Source organism: Rhinichthys klamathensis, unplaced genomic scaffold, assembly GCF_029890125.1.
Source record: "Rhinichthys klamathensis goyatoka isolate OS25496 unplaced genomic scaffold, OSU_Roscu_1.1 h1tg000154l_1, whole genome shotgun sequence".
NCBI lineage: Eukaryota > Metazoa > Chordata > Actinopteri > Cypriniformes > Leuciscidae > Rhinichthys > Rhinichthys klamathensis.
The window spans coordinates 21,071-37,545 of record NW_026606689.1 but is presented as its reverse complement, the minus strand read 5'-3'; the positions used below and the strand labels follow the sequence as shown (position 1 = coordinate 37,545).

At 38.8% G+C, this 16,475-nt stretch overlaps 1 protein-coding gene across 1 annotated transcript in view; it reads left to right on the top strand.

Moving 5' to 3' along the window:
* Window positions 1–16,475, top strand: part of LOC130090926 (uncharacterized) — a 95,438-nt gene that overhangs the window by 65,598 nt on the left and 13,365 nt on the right. The window contains exon 9 of the mRNA XM_056258573.1: window positions 757–916. Within this exon, the coding sequence (XP_056114548.1) occupies window positions 757–916 (160 nt within the window). The remainder of the gene's footprint in view (window positions 1–756; window positions 917–16,475) is intronic.

The following is a 16,475-nucleotide window of genomic DNA, read 5'->3' as shown; positions in this document are numbered from 1 at the left end:
ACTCCCCAAGTCACTCATGGCACCTTCTCTTTGACTTTCTCTGTGACTTTGTTTACTTGAGTATAATATAGGGGAGAAGAAAATACCGGAATTAGTTAACAAATGTGTCAAACCTTCTACCGTAGACTAGAGTCGCTTCTGTTCTGCCGGTTGACATTGACAGGTCAGGCCTGCTTCTCTGCCGAGCTGAAGCTCATCAGAATTTCACTGTGTTGGAAAGGTCAGATGAGCTGTTCGTCAGACGTTAACAGCCTTGACAGAAAAATGACCAGGATGTGACAAGGTGGAATAAAACCCGTTTGAACTCTGAACCTCTGTCCTGCAACTTTGCAACAAACTAAGAATTAGTTAATTGATGTATCAGTTAATCATTTACATGCCATTCCAACCCCTTCATAGTTGCTATATTCCAACAGCGTTTTGTGAGGAACAGATCGGAAATTAAGTTGATATTCACTGGGGGCTCTCAAATATCATTCACACTTGTGCTCAATTAAAAACAGCTGGATGTTCATCATTAACAGTGAATGCCATTGGTTCTTTCATGTCACGTGACAGATTAGGATACAACACAAGGTGTCTGTACATTTCTTTTTGTAACAACAACATGATTTTCATTTCATGGTTAAATAATAAAATTGGTTTAAAATAAGTAGATTTTTTTTCTACAAAATTTCAACTTATGCATTTCAAAAGCAACAATATACACTGCCATTTTAAAATTAAGCGTTAACTTTTTTCTTTTTTTTCATGCAGACTTCACAATGATGGGAGACTGTTAGATATCTACCAACGCCTCCACAGCACTGAGGGAGCATTCTTTATTCCACATGACATGGAGGTCTCCAACCAGGAGCTCAATTACATTGTAAAGAAGGCAGAGCAATGGAGAGGCTTCAATGGAGAGAGACGCAAGGTGAGTCTGTGGAAGTTCTGTTTATAGTGGTAACAACCTGCACTGAACACTGGGCTTCAAAAAGAATATCTTCTTGCAAGAAGGCGATCCAGCTGCCATGGGCTGCATTGCCACAACGCTTGACTGTTGCAAAGCTCTACTCAAGTCTTAGGCGCTTAATTGGATTAATGGCTGTTTTAAAGAAGATGGGCAAAATGGTAGTTGATACTAATCCATCAGATTGCCTCTGCAAAAGATTTATGTCTGTCTGATGGCTTGTAGATGCCCGCTAGCATTTATGAGTAAGAAAGCCTTTGTGATGGTTTTCAGAAATGGACTGTCACGTTGAACTGTTCACTGAGCTTTCTAATATGCATTATAATTAACATAAAATGGAATCAAAGGATATAACATTATTATTTCAAATCATTCTGTTTTCTTTAGTTACATTTATGAATGCCAAAAATTTGTCACAGAGGTTTTTAGCTAGTCTAATTAGTTGGGGCTAATTATCCAAAAAGGAATTCGGCTTGATTAATCCACGGAAATCAATTTCCAGCAATATTTCATTAAGAAAAAAGACCGCTCAATCAACAGAGGGACGCATGAGGACACACACACACACACACACACACACACACACACACACACACACACACACACACACACACACACACACACACACACGCACACACGCACACAACACACACACACACACACACACACATACGTTCACAACTTGGGTGGCAACTCCTCTTTTAGTGTTCTTGATGAGGAAATGTTATTGGCTGTCAAACAAGTCATTAAAAAGGCATTCTGTAATTCCTAGCTCAAATCGTAGACCTTTGCGAATCACATTATTTTTCCAGCCCTTTCCAATGACCCTGTTTATGTTTTAGATTCCAAAAGTACTGCTACAGCTGTGGCAATATTAGTAATGAAGGTGCTACAAATTGGATACAGTTGTTTAGATTGTAATTAAGAAAACAGCATCGTTTAACCAACACACTTGCAAAATCTTTTTTAACTAGAGCGGTCTTCATCCCAGAACTGCAGTCATAACCTCCTCTCTCATATTGGCCCTAATTTGCCGTTATTGAACTGATAAAATGCTAACACATTAAACACATTTGCCAGCATGATGAAAATTTAGGGTTATTGCATTTCACAATTTTTACATTATTCAGGCTGACGATTTTTCATTTAAATAAGACGGGCTAGGCCATTATTTCATAATTATTGTGGCAATTCCTCTATGCAAAAAAGGGTCACTTTCCCAACTCAGCAAAGACATATCCCTATTAAACTAATTTGCCTACTTGCAAATTTTTGTCATTTTTCCCTCATTAACTATTTATCAACACAGTAGGAAAAAAAATATATGTTGGAGGGGAGGGAGCAGCCAGACAGAGCTGAAACTAATATTTTGCAACTCTAATGATTTTTTGCATCCTTAATTAGATAGAATATGCTTGATATGATTAGGTCAGGATGTAGTAGTTTTCATTAAAAATAGATTTCAGAAACTGTATTCCAAATGTTCCCTCACAATTAAATAATGAATCCGGCACATTCCTTATTATGGACCCAATTAATATCGCAGAAAGAGGCATGATTTTAATAACAAGAGGCCACGAGGCCTTCATTAGCAGAGAATGGGGGTGGAGAGAGCATAGAAAACATTTACAGGTACAGATAGAGCCACAGGATGCTTGGAAACTTCAGAAAGTTTTAGCAGCTTGTTTGAATGCCTCTGGCCAATACATGTGCTGATCATTACGAATGAATATTACAATGTTGCAAAGATTGACATGCTTTGTCTTGGCCTCAACTCGGGGTTTCCAAAAGCCCTGGGGGGAAATTATATTTACTAAATACCATCATTACAATAAATATAATTTATTATCATCTTTTTGAAAGATCTGTTTGTTTTATGTAATGCGAGTATTTGGGTGCATTTCAAAGGCCAGCAGTGTGACATGCTGTACTTTATTTAAAACTATTTTTCTAATGCCTCTACAATTATTATGCATGCAGATTTTATGAGCTCATATTAATTAAGATACTACATGGAATTTATGCACTTTTAAAAAATGTATTTTTCAGACCAGATACAGTGTAAGTGGACTGCATAAAAATAGTCACAATCCACCTCCTTTTTAACATAAGAGCTTCCAAGTCTTTTTTTTTCTTTTTCTTTTACTTGAATATGCAAGGTTTCCGGTGTCATTTGTTTCCAGTTGCTTTATTTTCATAAAATAACAAATTTCTAATTTATTATCATAATCACACTGGTTTGTAGTGCAAATAGTTTTACTGTTTACTGCACTTTGTTATTCTTCTAGCTATTTACCTATAGCGGCCAGTGAAAGTCATGGGAAGTCTCTCACATTCAAAGAAAATAGCTTTACTTCAGTGTTGCAAAATAAGGTGGATTGAAATACTCTGTTTTTACGCCAAATCTCTGACCTAAAATAAACATACATATACATTTTAACCTAAAATCAGTGTCCATTCAATCTGTCATCTAGCCTTTGGGTATAAGATTATTCAAGCTAATAATTTGCTCATTTAAGTAACTTGATTCCCACCTCATATGAAGCACATTCTTCTTTATAGAATAAAGAAACTGTTCTGACAGTAAAACAGTCATGGGTAATTCATCATTAACGCAAGTTTCTTCTTCCGAGCACTACAACAATAAAACAATCCACAATAAATAATTCTGCAAGTGGCTTGGTCTTATCATGATCAAATTCTGCACGTTTCATGGGGCGATCATAAAAACTAATCTGATTTTTTACTCTTTAATTAACTTCATATTATGGTTTATTTTCTTCCAGGCCATGTGATCAACATTATTACATTATTAACACATTGTCATACTAGCATTCAGCGGCAACTGAAAAAAAAGGAAAAAAAAAAAAGGATTTGCATTTCATAAACACACATAGCATGGTTAGTGTGGGTCTTTTTTTTTTCTTTTTTTTCATAAAACTATACATTTCTTTGATGGTGACTGCAACCGCATAGACTTTATGTTTTAACCGCACTCCTATAGTGTGTATATCTTGCAAAGGGGCCTAAAGTCAAAGTGTGCGGATAATGAGCTCATTAATTATGTATAGGCACTGCTGCAGATGGACCTCATTAATTGCGTGCCGTCACCTTCTTGATTACTGTACCTGGAAGGGAGGTGCTAATGTCTGCCGTGCTTAAGCAGGTAACGCAAACTGTTTTGTCACTGGCTGTGTGACAGTGACAGAGGAGTCCGGCGTCGCTGTAATCTTCACCGTAATTCACCAGAACGTTACGCTAATGGCTGCTGATAGCCCTGGAGATGTTTTCGCTACTGAATCGCATCGAGATTTGCGCTCTGTCGTGCTATTTGTCTCCACATGTCTCAGTAATGTCTTTCCACGGGCTGAATTTAGGGAACACCCAAGGTGCTTTGCAAAACAACTGACAGGGGGCCCAACCTGTCGCAGGAAGGAGAACACACGCATTGAAGATCTAATGACGGCCAGACTGCCGCTCTCTTCCTGTGCACCCCCCACCACTCATCTCTCTGTCTCTCCGTCTGTAATTATTAAGACAGGAGTTACGTGGGACCTTTTCATGCTGTTGCTTTAGTCTAACTTTATGATGGCAAATTCATCATAGAACTCGCTCCAAGCTTTAAGTTGCCTTTGTTCACATGATGAAATATTGTCAACTATATGTTATATTTGAAAGTCAGAAAACCCTGATAATATTGTATTGTTTATTTTGGCATCTGCTTTTCTTCAAAGTACAACGTCAAGAACATCTTTGGGTCAAGTTTCTTTCCAAATGCAAATGAAAGTATAACAAATTATGTTTCTGTAAAAAGAAAAAGAAAAAAAAATACACCTATTTTTAGACCTTTTTTTGCATTGTAATATTGTGTTTATTACAATTAAGCAAAACATAAACAAAATATTTTAAAAACCCTTCTGTAATTCTATACCAATCAGTAATATTATTTTTATATTTAATAAACCAATACTTTTATTCAGCAAGGATCTGAATATCATTATATTGGTAAAAATGACAGCAGAACTTTCTGTTTATAAAATATATTAAGGAGCTGCTTTTCAATAATAAGAATTGTTTAGGCATCAAATCAGCATATTTAAATGATTTCTGAAGGATCATGTGACACTGAAGACTGGAGTAATGACTGCTCAGCTTTGGCACCACAGGAATTAATTACATTTTAACATATATTAAAAAACATTTATTTTAAATTGTAATAAAATTTCCTAAAATTACAGTTTCGACTAATTTTATAACCATATAAACAAATAAAACATTAAAACATTTTACTTACTATTCAACTATTGAATAGTACCCTATATCGCAGTATTACATTTAAAAAATAAATACATTTTTTAAAGCTTGGCATAACTAGACAAATGTATATTTGTAGCTGTAGGTTTAGATTTGCAGTTTGGTTTATCTTATTTTCATGCTTCTTTTGACTTATTTTAAATAATTTTAAGTCATCTTGAGGCCCGCTTGGAAGTTTGTGGAGGCCCCAGCCCCCTGGTTGAGAAACACTGCACTAAGGAGAATGCTGAGGATTATTTTGAGTGTTATTTTGTAATTTTAGAGAAATCATCTTTTTTTTTTTTAGTCCCACATACATTTGAGGGATTTCCCTGTATTCTCATATTTGGTTCGCACCTACAAAAGCTCACCTGCTGACTAGCCGCCCATGACCGGCAAGCTCCGGAGACTGTCAGACAACAATGGGCCTTAAAAAAAACCTGGAAAAACACTCAAAACAGGAAGATAAACACAGGAACGAAGGGGGAAGATGCTCCGAATCTCTCCTGATATGGGAAGGGTCACAGGAAGGCACCTGCAGCCCTCCCCCTCCACTCCGCCAGCCTGTTTGCTTGCATTAGTTCTAAAAGCCGCTTCTTCAATTACAGGAGGCTATTAGTGGACAGTGCACAGAGGCTGCAGGGCCCCGGGCTACAGCGCCGCAGAACCGCACAACAGAGCTCAATACGACATGACTGCAGAGGGGACACGCCTGCCATGCAGAAAAGGTCAACGACTTTTGGTCGTTGTGTGCGCAATGTGTGAAAGTGTTGCAGTCGCACAATGCTTAGAGAAAAGAGGGAGAATCTAGTCTGGATTTGTGAAGAGTGTGGAAGCCCTTCAGATTTTTCTTGGCTAATTTATTGCTTTTCTGGGTTTACAAAACTCATATCTCATCTGCAGTTTGGTTGCTGTTTTATGGTCATGAATAAGTCAGGATTTTATGATGGATGGGTAATCAGTAAAAACATTATCTTAGAGAGTGAGCAAGAGTTAGTTTGGTCACACGCTCGGAAAACATGGCAGCACCATGATTGTTTTTATACAGCCCTTGTCTTCCACATACCAGGCTGGACGTTGGTTTTATCAGAGATGGACGTTTCTTTTAAATTTATCCGAACATATTGCACACGGTCAGCTGTCAAAACAATTGCAGCTGGGAGCTTGAAATTGAGTCCACATGTTTAGATAGATCCTGTAATCTCTCTCTCTCTCTCTCTCTCTCTCTCTCTCTCTCTCTCTCTCTCTCTCTCTCTCCTTCTCTCTCTCTCTCTCTCTCTCTCTCGTTCACTCATAACGTAAAACAGAAGGAACAAATTGGATGGTCAGTAAGTCAGTGAACATTGTTTAAAGATGCAGCACAACAGGGATTTGTGAGAATATCACATTTTTTATATAATTCTTTCCACCCCCTAATGACCAAATAAATTGTTTTCAGGCAACAACTTCAATTGACCAACAGAGCCTCAGAACAGAGATGGTGTATCGCTAAAACACAATAGTCACAAATAGAAGTGGACAAAGTTCTTAAATTAAGATTTTGATCCCAATCAAAATATGTAATTTGACTAAAATTCGTAACAAGTTAAAGGGGTCATATAATGGCACATGCACTTTTACAAGTTGATTGTACTGAAATGTGTGTTGGCAGTGCCTGTACACAAACATCATATAATGATACAAATCCATCCAGTGTTTTTGTTTTAATCTCCTTATATGTTTTCCCCTGCCTCAAATTGAGCCGTTCGTTTTTGTGACGTCAATAAAACGGACGCCCCTCCCGCGATTGTTGATTGACAGCCGGGTTTCAACACAGACCCGCCCTCGCTCGTGAGGGAGCGAGCTGTCAATCATAGTCTGCGCGGCGCGGACCGGACCGGACCGGCGCGGTCATTGTTGGAGCACTGTCTATGAGCAGAATGGCGTCTAAGCGATTGTGGTGTTCTGTTCTTGGGTGTAATAACGAACACAGCAGTCATTTTAATGTTCCTAAATCCGAACCGCTGAAGACGCAGTGGCTGAGTTTGTTTTCGAAGGGAATATTCCCCACGAGCAACGTCAATGCTTTCATATTTGCGCGAATCATTTCACACACCAGACTGGTTATAAACGAGGAGGGTCAGTATAAAGCTGGTTTTGCTAAGAAGTACCAACTATTCGTGTTCCTGCTGAACCTCCAAAATAACTGAAGTGAGTGTATCGTTTTATTAATCTTTAATATTTATATTAATCTTTGCAAATCGCTAGATGCACGCTTCACAATGAATGCGTCTAAGGTTTACACTCAGGGTACATTACGGCATGTTTTCTATGTACGACGTTCTCAATATAATTCATAATCCCACATCTATAATGAACAACGCGTTATGGTTTTGTGTTACAAACGGTGTACACAGAACAGAGAGGCGGGGTGAGCAAAGCTCATTATCATTTAAAGTCATATGCACTGAAACGGCGTGCTGAAAACAGAGCTGTTTTTGACCAGGTAAAATAAGTGTTTTCTTACAATACTAATGAGAATTTTTAATTAAAGTATATTACAAAGTTTTAATTTAGACTCTAAAGAATCATATTAGCTTGTACAAAAATGGCATTATATGACCCCTTTAAGAATAAGTTTAAGCTGAAACCCATTCTTTTGTAAGAATCTTTGCCTATAAAACGCTGTAGGTGACAAGCATTTTTGTGCTGGAACAAGCTGAAGCCAAGAGTAAAGAAGAGACACTGATGTCTTTTACCATATCTTTTACCATATTGTTGTTGCCTCTGGTATTAGAGGGTCTGCTTTGTGTTGTCTCTAAAATCACCGTCGTAAAATCAAAGCCTTGAGTGGCTTATGGCTTTAACAAAGTGCTAGGAGAATGTTCCGCACACTCTTCATAAATAAGTTTTGGTGTATTGGTGGCTAATTTGTATGAATTCGTACAAACTCCAACGTAATAAAACATTATTGCTATATTCACGTTTATCTTTTTGAAAAACAAAACGCTTTTAGCGCCTCTCACTGGACATTTCACTTTGAAACTGTTGCGAAACGTGCACGACGCAGCTCATTTTGCAAAAATGTTGCCACAAGGATGTTTTTCTAATGAGCCTGGGCTATGTAGAATAGTTGTTTTCTCATGAGATCGGGTTCTCACTTTTGTTTGTTGAAGATCCAATCTGTATATTGGAAAAACCCAATCGGCCTGTGTTTTTAACTAGTATCTGTACTGATGCTCAAGTCTCTGTATGAGAAGATTGGTGTATGCAAAACCGTCTTAGTACGAATGTAAATATCCTTGATTCTCTCCCCTCCAAACAAACCTCGAAAAAGTTGCACTTCCAGGCATCAGTGCTTCATGCAAGTCACCATCTCCTTTCCAGAGTTGTTTATGGATTAAATGGGCTTTTTAAGCATTTATAAAAGCAGATTAGTAACAGTGAATTATGCAGATGCATGGGGCAGATTATCCTGAGCTCAGATACTATCTCCTCTTTATCTGTCTCTGCTTGGAGTCTGAAGTTAAATATTCATGCCCGTTTAGTTTATAATTCTCTCTACCAGCCCAGTTTCAGTCAAGCACACGTCACAGTAGATTGGCGTTGCATTAGCATGGGTTCACTGAGGTAAATGAGTTGTCAGAAGAGCGCTCACTGTCCACTGCAAACAAGTGGTAAATAAACAATACAAATGATCTTGAGATGACTCATTTTGTCCGAATCTGATGTTCGGCAGTTGCTTGTCATGTCTGTGGAAGCGGTAGGGCAGATATAGAGACGTTCCACAGGCAAATCACGCCCGGGCACCACAGATTTATGCTGCCCTAATTACACAAACAACATTCCCTGCCATGTATGCGGCGATAATGCGCATCTATGTCTGTTCTACATGCAGGAAATATCTGGGTAATCCAGGAGTCTCTGCTTTAAATGCATTGGCATTTTCTCCTCAGTCAATATCACCTCAGTATAGAATGCACCAGTTGCTATAAGGAAGTAGTCCCATATAGGGGAAGGATGCATTTATTTTGATGGTCTCCTTTAGTTGTTCTGTTGACTAAAAATAATGCTGCATGTCAACTAACTCTTAGTAGAGTATCATTTGAGTATTAATAGTGTAGACTGTTACTGGGTTACTGAATAAGGGGTTAAGGGTTAGTAAAAATAAGTTGACAATGACATGCACTTATAGTTACTTATTATCAGTAGCATATCTGTTGGGGACCATAAAAAATGGCAGATATTAAGCAGACAACCTAGTAATACTATAATGAGAGTTAGTTGACATGTAGGTGCAACATTACTTTTACGTATATCTAACGGGGACCATCAAAATAAAGTGGTACCTAGGGGAATTCATTATTTTAAAGACGTAAGTAACAAGGCTGTTAATCAGTGTGCTTTTGTTAAAGCCTGTCCGCATTATTTCAATGTATTTAAAACAACATTTTGTTTAATAGCCGAATTCCTGGTGAGAAACTACATTATCCATGATTCTGCATAAAACCACCAACCAAAGAATTGCAAATAGCAAATCACACCAAATAAACCCTTTAGTGCCTACTCACTCCAATGAAGCTCTGCAAAGGGCCTAATAGTCAGTCTCCCTACGTTCTCAGAAATCTTTGTAAATAATATTAATATTCAATATAACAAACAATATTCAACATAATATTAATAATCAAAATCTTTAAATCAGTAGTTTTGTATTTCTCCGTGGTTTTTATTTGATTATGCCGTTCCAACGCTATCTCACGACCAATTCGTCCGAATTTGACGAGTGATTAAAAGATGGCTAATTCGTACAAATTCGTACGACCTCATTCGTACGAATTTGTACGATTTGTCTAAACCCACATGATGGGTAGGTTTAGGGGCGGGGTCAGGGGTAGGTCATTAGTACGAATTCATACGAATTGGGCAACTCGTCAAATATGTACGTTTTAGCAAAAATCGTACTAATTCGTACGAGTGAGGTCGTACGAATTGTTACGAATTAGCCATCTTTTAATCACTCGTCAAATTCGGACGAATTGGTCGTGAGATCGGGTTGGCCGTTCACTGCTTCTTGGGATTGTTTTTTTTTCCCCACCTCATTAAAAATAAGTATGGTCTTGTACCTTTTTTTCAAGCATTCTCTGATTTTGTACAAATTCAAGTGCTTTCAGTAAGCTTTTGTTAACTTCCTGTGTAAGTGTGTGCAGCTTGTTATTTATGCCAATCACTGTGGCTCTGTTCCGAACCCTAGTGTGCTGCCTACTGTCTATTTCTCCATTGGCAGGTGTTTACTAAGGCATCATCCTAACTAAAATGCATAAGTTAGCACATGATGCTAAATTAACTATATTAATCACAAACATTAACGCCACATACAAATATCATGTGAAATTGTTTTGTTTTTTTATTAGATATAACTAGTTTATTACAATTTTAGCAAAATATTCAGTACTGAGTGACATTTCTCTTGACTATATGCCATTGTTCAGTACTGAGTGGCATTTCTCTTGACTTTATCTGCCACTGTGCAATACTGAATGCCATTTCTCTTGACTTCAACCACCCTTATTTATTTATTTATTTATTGCACTGAGCTCTGCAATGAATTGTGGTATTGCTTTCTCTCTGAGTGATACTTGCACTTTTTGAAAATTTGAAGTTCCCACAAAGTTGGGAGCATGAAATTGGCCAAAATGTCTTGGTATGCTGAAGCATTAAGAGTTCCTTTCACTGAACTAAGGGGCCAAGCCCAACACCTGAAAAACAACCCAACATCATAATCCCCCCACCACCAAACTTTACACTTGGCACAATGCAGTCAGGCAAGTACCGTTCTCCTAAAAAAACGCCAAACCCAGTCTCGTCCATCGGATTGCCAGACAGAGAAGCGTGATTCGTCACTCCAGAGAACACGTCCCCACTGCTCTAGAGTCCAGTAGCTGCGTGCTTTACACCACTGCATCTGACGGTTTGCATTGCACTCGGTGATGTAAGGCTTGGATGCAGTTGCTCGGCCATGGAAACCCATTCCATGAAGCTCTCTACGCACTGTTCTTGAGCTAATCTGAGGGCCACACAACGTTTGGAGGTCTGTAGCTATTGACTCTGCGACTGAAAGTTGGCGACTTCTGCGCACTGTGCGCCCCAGCATGCGCTGACCCCACTCTGTGATTTTACGTGGCTGAGTTGCTTTTGTTTCCAATTGCTTCCACTTTGTTATAATACCACTAACACTTGACCGTGGAATATTTAGTAGTGAGGAAATTTCACAAATGGACTTATTGCACAGGTGGCAACCTATCACGGTACCACGCTTGAGTTCACTGAGCTCCGGAGAGCAACCCATTCTTTCACAAATGTTTGTAGAAGCAGTCTGCATACCTAGGTGCTTGATTTTATACAACTGTGGCCATAGAAGTGATTGGAGCACCTCAATTCAATGATTTGGTGGGGTGTTCCAATACTTTTGGCAATATAGTAAATATTTGGGAATTAGGTCAAATTCCTAAAAAAAATGGGTTGCGGCTTAATGACCATAGGAAAATGTGAGTTCCATTGCCAAAACCATTTGAAAACCACTGTTATAGAAACTTAGAACATAACACGTTTGGTGTCTACCTTTTGAAACATGATTCACATCTGGAGTGCAGCTAATCAATCAGTTTAAGTTGGTAGTTCACTAGTTTTTGGAAGATAGTTATACAGCTCAGCCATCCACTTTTGTGATTTCTGCAGCTTAACCCTGTATATCAGTATCATGTCCCCTGAATGCCCTCACTGGCCCCACATTCACCCTAAAGTTCAAACCCCAGCTACAGCTCTGCCTTACTTTCTCCCATGATCCTCTGCTGTAATCTGCCCATCACATCATACTGTACCATGCCTGCCATGTGCAACTGCCACATAAATAACCCAGGCTGTCCGCCACACACACACGCACGCACAGGCTCATTCAAATCCACCTGTCAACTTGATGAAGCACTCGCCCGCAGGGAAGCATTGTTTACATTTTCACTCCACTCTTCGCAAAAGTGAGATTCTAATTATTTTCCCACTGTAAATTAAAGCCAAGTGGGACAGAACTGAGAAGCTGCAGATTCCAGTGGTGGAACGGCACTATATATAAACCGCTCTCATGGAGACGGGTGGGTAGAGCACCAGAGGAAGGTCAGCGCTGTTTTGTCTTGATAACACAAGAGGAAAACAGCAGAGGTGCTCGTGGTGAAGGAATCTTAAAATCTGTGTCGGAGAAACTACTTTGAACCTGCGAGTTTGCCAAGCTACAAGCTGATTTTAATTTAAAGAAATTCAACTACAGTCAAACTAAATGTTTAAAGAATCTGTGAGCTACACTTGATTCTAGCTACTAATGAAAATGATCTTCAGTAAACACATATCTTTATATATACATATTCAGAGCATTATATATAAAGTAACAATGAGATTCGGAGGGGGGCAGCTTTACATTCGAACAGAAAAAGTGGTTACACTTTATTTTACACTATGTGTAGGCCTACTTATTAAATTTCTTTCTTCTGCTGAACATAAAATAAGACATTTTGAAGAATTTCGGTAGGTGTTGGGCCCTATTGACTTCCATAGTATTGTTTTGGAACTATGGAAGTCAGTGGGGCCCATCAACTGTTTAGTTACCCATATTCTTCAAAATAGCTTATTTTGTGTTCAACAGAAGAAAGAAATCCATACAGGTTTGTATCAACTTGAGGGTGAGTAAATTATGACAGAATTTGCATTTTTGGGGGAACTATCACTTTAACATTATATCCATCACGTGCCTCTGCTGTATTATGTGTGGCTAAGTTTTACGAATTCACACGACCTTACTCGTACGAATTTGTAGGATTTGTCTAAACCCACGTGATGGGTAGGTTAAGGGGCGGGGTCAGGTCATTCACGAATTCATACGAATTTAGCAACTTAGCAAAAATCTTACAAATTCGTACGAGTGAGGTCGTATGAATTCATACGAATTAGCCACCTCGTAAAATTAATACAAATTGCCGTGAGATCGGGTTGATTATGTGTCACCCCAATGCACTGAACAACAGAAGGAGATTGATCCAAACCAAAGTAAGCCTTACCGTCTAATGCTGAATCTCAGTGGGAAAAAATAGAATAGAATACACAATAGAATGTGCCTAATTTAAGTGCTTTTCAGTACATAGCAACTCTACATGCCACACAAATAGCACTTTTGATTTTGACGTTAACATGTTGCTCAGCTAACAGTGGTATATCTAATAAGCTTAAAAAATACAGAGTACACAGTGTTATTGGTTAAAATATGACATTTTAATTGGATCAGGCTGTTTATTGATTTTTTTCCCCCCTTTTTTTTCTTTTACTGCGCTTGTCACAATGAATTTTAAACACTAGGGCAGAACTTAAAAAAAATATATATATAAATAGATATCTGCAATAAATTCTAAAAATGCCCAATTGCACAAAAACTACTGAAAGATGTAGAAGATTGGGGGAAAAAAATCCTTTGAATATTAACATGATTGTAAGCAGTGGGTTTCATCTGTTTGACTTTATTTTGTTGTTAGACTGTTTGTTCACCCTTTAGATATGTAGTTTGTACAGTCTAATTAGTTGCATTTTGTTTTACACAAGAACAAATGGGTCCATTTCAAATCACTGAATAAATTTGGCTCTTTATGTCAGTATTTAAAAAGTAGCTCTCATCTGACTCTGAAACGGCACTGCAGTTATTACTCCATTAAACAGCAGCTTTCGTACACACTGGCTAGCATATTAGGGTTGTCGCGAGGATGCACCCGCACTTAAATAATGCACTTATTAAATTTCGAATATCCATTTTTACAAATATGGAGATGTGTAATCTCATTTGCTTGGGCACAGGCACAGGCTCATTTGGAGAGGAATGGAGCTCCAGCCCGTATTTTCACTTCCCGGACCCCAGCCTGTCTGTCCGTTTGCCGTAACGCCTGCAAAATCTGAATTTATGTTGCGGCTGGGAGACATGGTTTGATGTTTATAGTCCTCAAAGAAGCAATGGCTGTCTCTCCAGATTCAAATAAAGAGACTGATATGGACTCTATCAGATTTCTGAATACAGACGTCCACAATAAATCGAAGCTTGATTGGTTAGAATTAGGTTAGCTCACTTGAATGCTATCTGCTTAACCCACAGATGGGTTCCCTGAGAACAGCCAGGCATTGAGTGTGAGTCAAGCACTTACCGCCAGCGTGAAGACAGCGCTGGAGAAAAGCGCCCGCCAAGTATTTTAAGAAAAGGTTCAAAGGAATAACCATGATGCAGTGCGTGAAACGCTCAGAATACAGACTTTGTGATTTCTGACAGTGGAATTACACATGCAGATTAACCCCACTCGGTGCAAACAACCAAGACGAGATGTTGCTCAAGCGACAAAGAGGAGCACTTGAAATGTCACGTAATATGAAGCGCCAAACAACAGAGCCTTCAGTATCTGTCCAGACCACACATGAATGGTTCAGAGAACAGAATCTGAGTGTTTGCAATTTGCTCGCTGATGTCTTTCCGATGACGTTTGATGTGTCCTGTGACAATGCTCACTGCAGACCTTCTCTCCAGGCACTCTGTATTTAAGAAGTGTCTAATTACGTGCGGTAATGACTCTCAATTTCCGACCTGTGTTTAGCCAACAGTCTTAAGTAGTTAGAAAATCAAGACGTGGGTACACAGCGAAATTAAAGTTCTCCTTCGCTCTGACCCTGCCTGACAAGACCTATGTTTTTCCAGAGGAGTCGTAATTACTGAGCAAATTAAAGGGTCACCTTGAGTTTATAAACTCGGCTGTGGCCTGAAAAACTTCCTGCTAAAAGAGGGAAAAGAGAAACAGAGAGAAAGTGAGTCATGTGGTAATCTGAAATCAGGCCTGTCTGAGCCTGTTGACTTCTTCCAAACACCCCTCAAATTGTTTGTGGTCTCAGAGGATGAAGTCCTGTTTTCTTCTCAGCATTTGTCTTATTGGTCATCCAGACCTGCTGGACTGAGTGTTCATTTTGCTTTTAAGAGCCAAAAATGTCCACTATAGAGCGTTGTTATGATGATGTATTTTTGTAGGATAACCTTGAAGTTAGCGTCCCCCTGATTCCCCACATATGACATGCCGAAAAAAATAAAATAAAATTATATTTTGGCCACAAATTAACAATCCGTTCCCACGACTAACTTATTTTGTTCCCTTGTTTTAAGTTAATTGTGCATAATATATAATAATTTGTTTCCTCCTTTTACTAAAACGTGGCCACTTTGTAATAATTTGTTTCCTTGTTTTAGTTAAATCAAAGTGAGGGTACAAATTAGTTAGATTGGCCATGATTTAATTAAAACGAGTGGCTACAATTTACTAGAATAAGATAAATAATTCTTAATTCATGGCCACGATATATTCATACATGCATACGTATACATACATACATTGTATATACACTATATGTCCGCATGTCATGTGTGGGACTTTGTATTCCCTAAACAAAAACCCAACAGCATTTTTCTATTGGCTTTTGTATTGTTGCACAAATAATCTCTGTGACCAACAAAAGTTTAGAATATTTACACGTTGTTCATCATGATATTCTCAAAAAATGAACACAACTTTTATACATTTAAATACAATAATTCATTACATTTTATATAGCACTTTTCTCTGCACTCAAATCGCTTTACGTAGAAGGGGGGAATCTCCTCAACCACCACCAATGTGCAGGACCCACCTGGATGATGCGACGGCAGCCATAGTGTGCCAGAACGCCCACCACACACCAGCGTATTGGTGGAGAGGAGACAGTGATGAAGCCAGTCAGTATATGGGGATGATTAGGAGGCCATGATGGACAGAGGCCAATGGGCAAAATTTGTTTGGGATTTTTTTTTAATGACCACAGAGAGTCAAGACCTCGGTTTATCATCTCATCCGAAGGAAGTTGCTTTTTGACAGTAGTGTCCCTGTCACTATGCTGGGCCGTTAGGACCCACACAGATCACAGGGTGAGCACCCCCTACTGGTGTCACTAACACCTCTTCCAGCAGCAACCTAGTTTTCCCGGGAGGTCTCCTGACCAGGCTCAACCCTGCTTAGCTTCAGTGGGCAACCAGTCTTGGGCTACACGGTTCAAATACAATTGCCAGAAGTAAAAAAAATAATGTTGGTTATGAACTTGCTACACCATGGTCGCATGATTTTCACTTCAGACAACTCTTTCAGTCTTCATGAAAAAA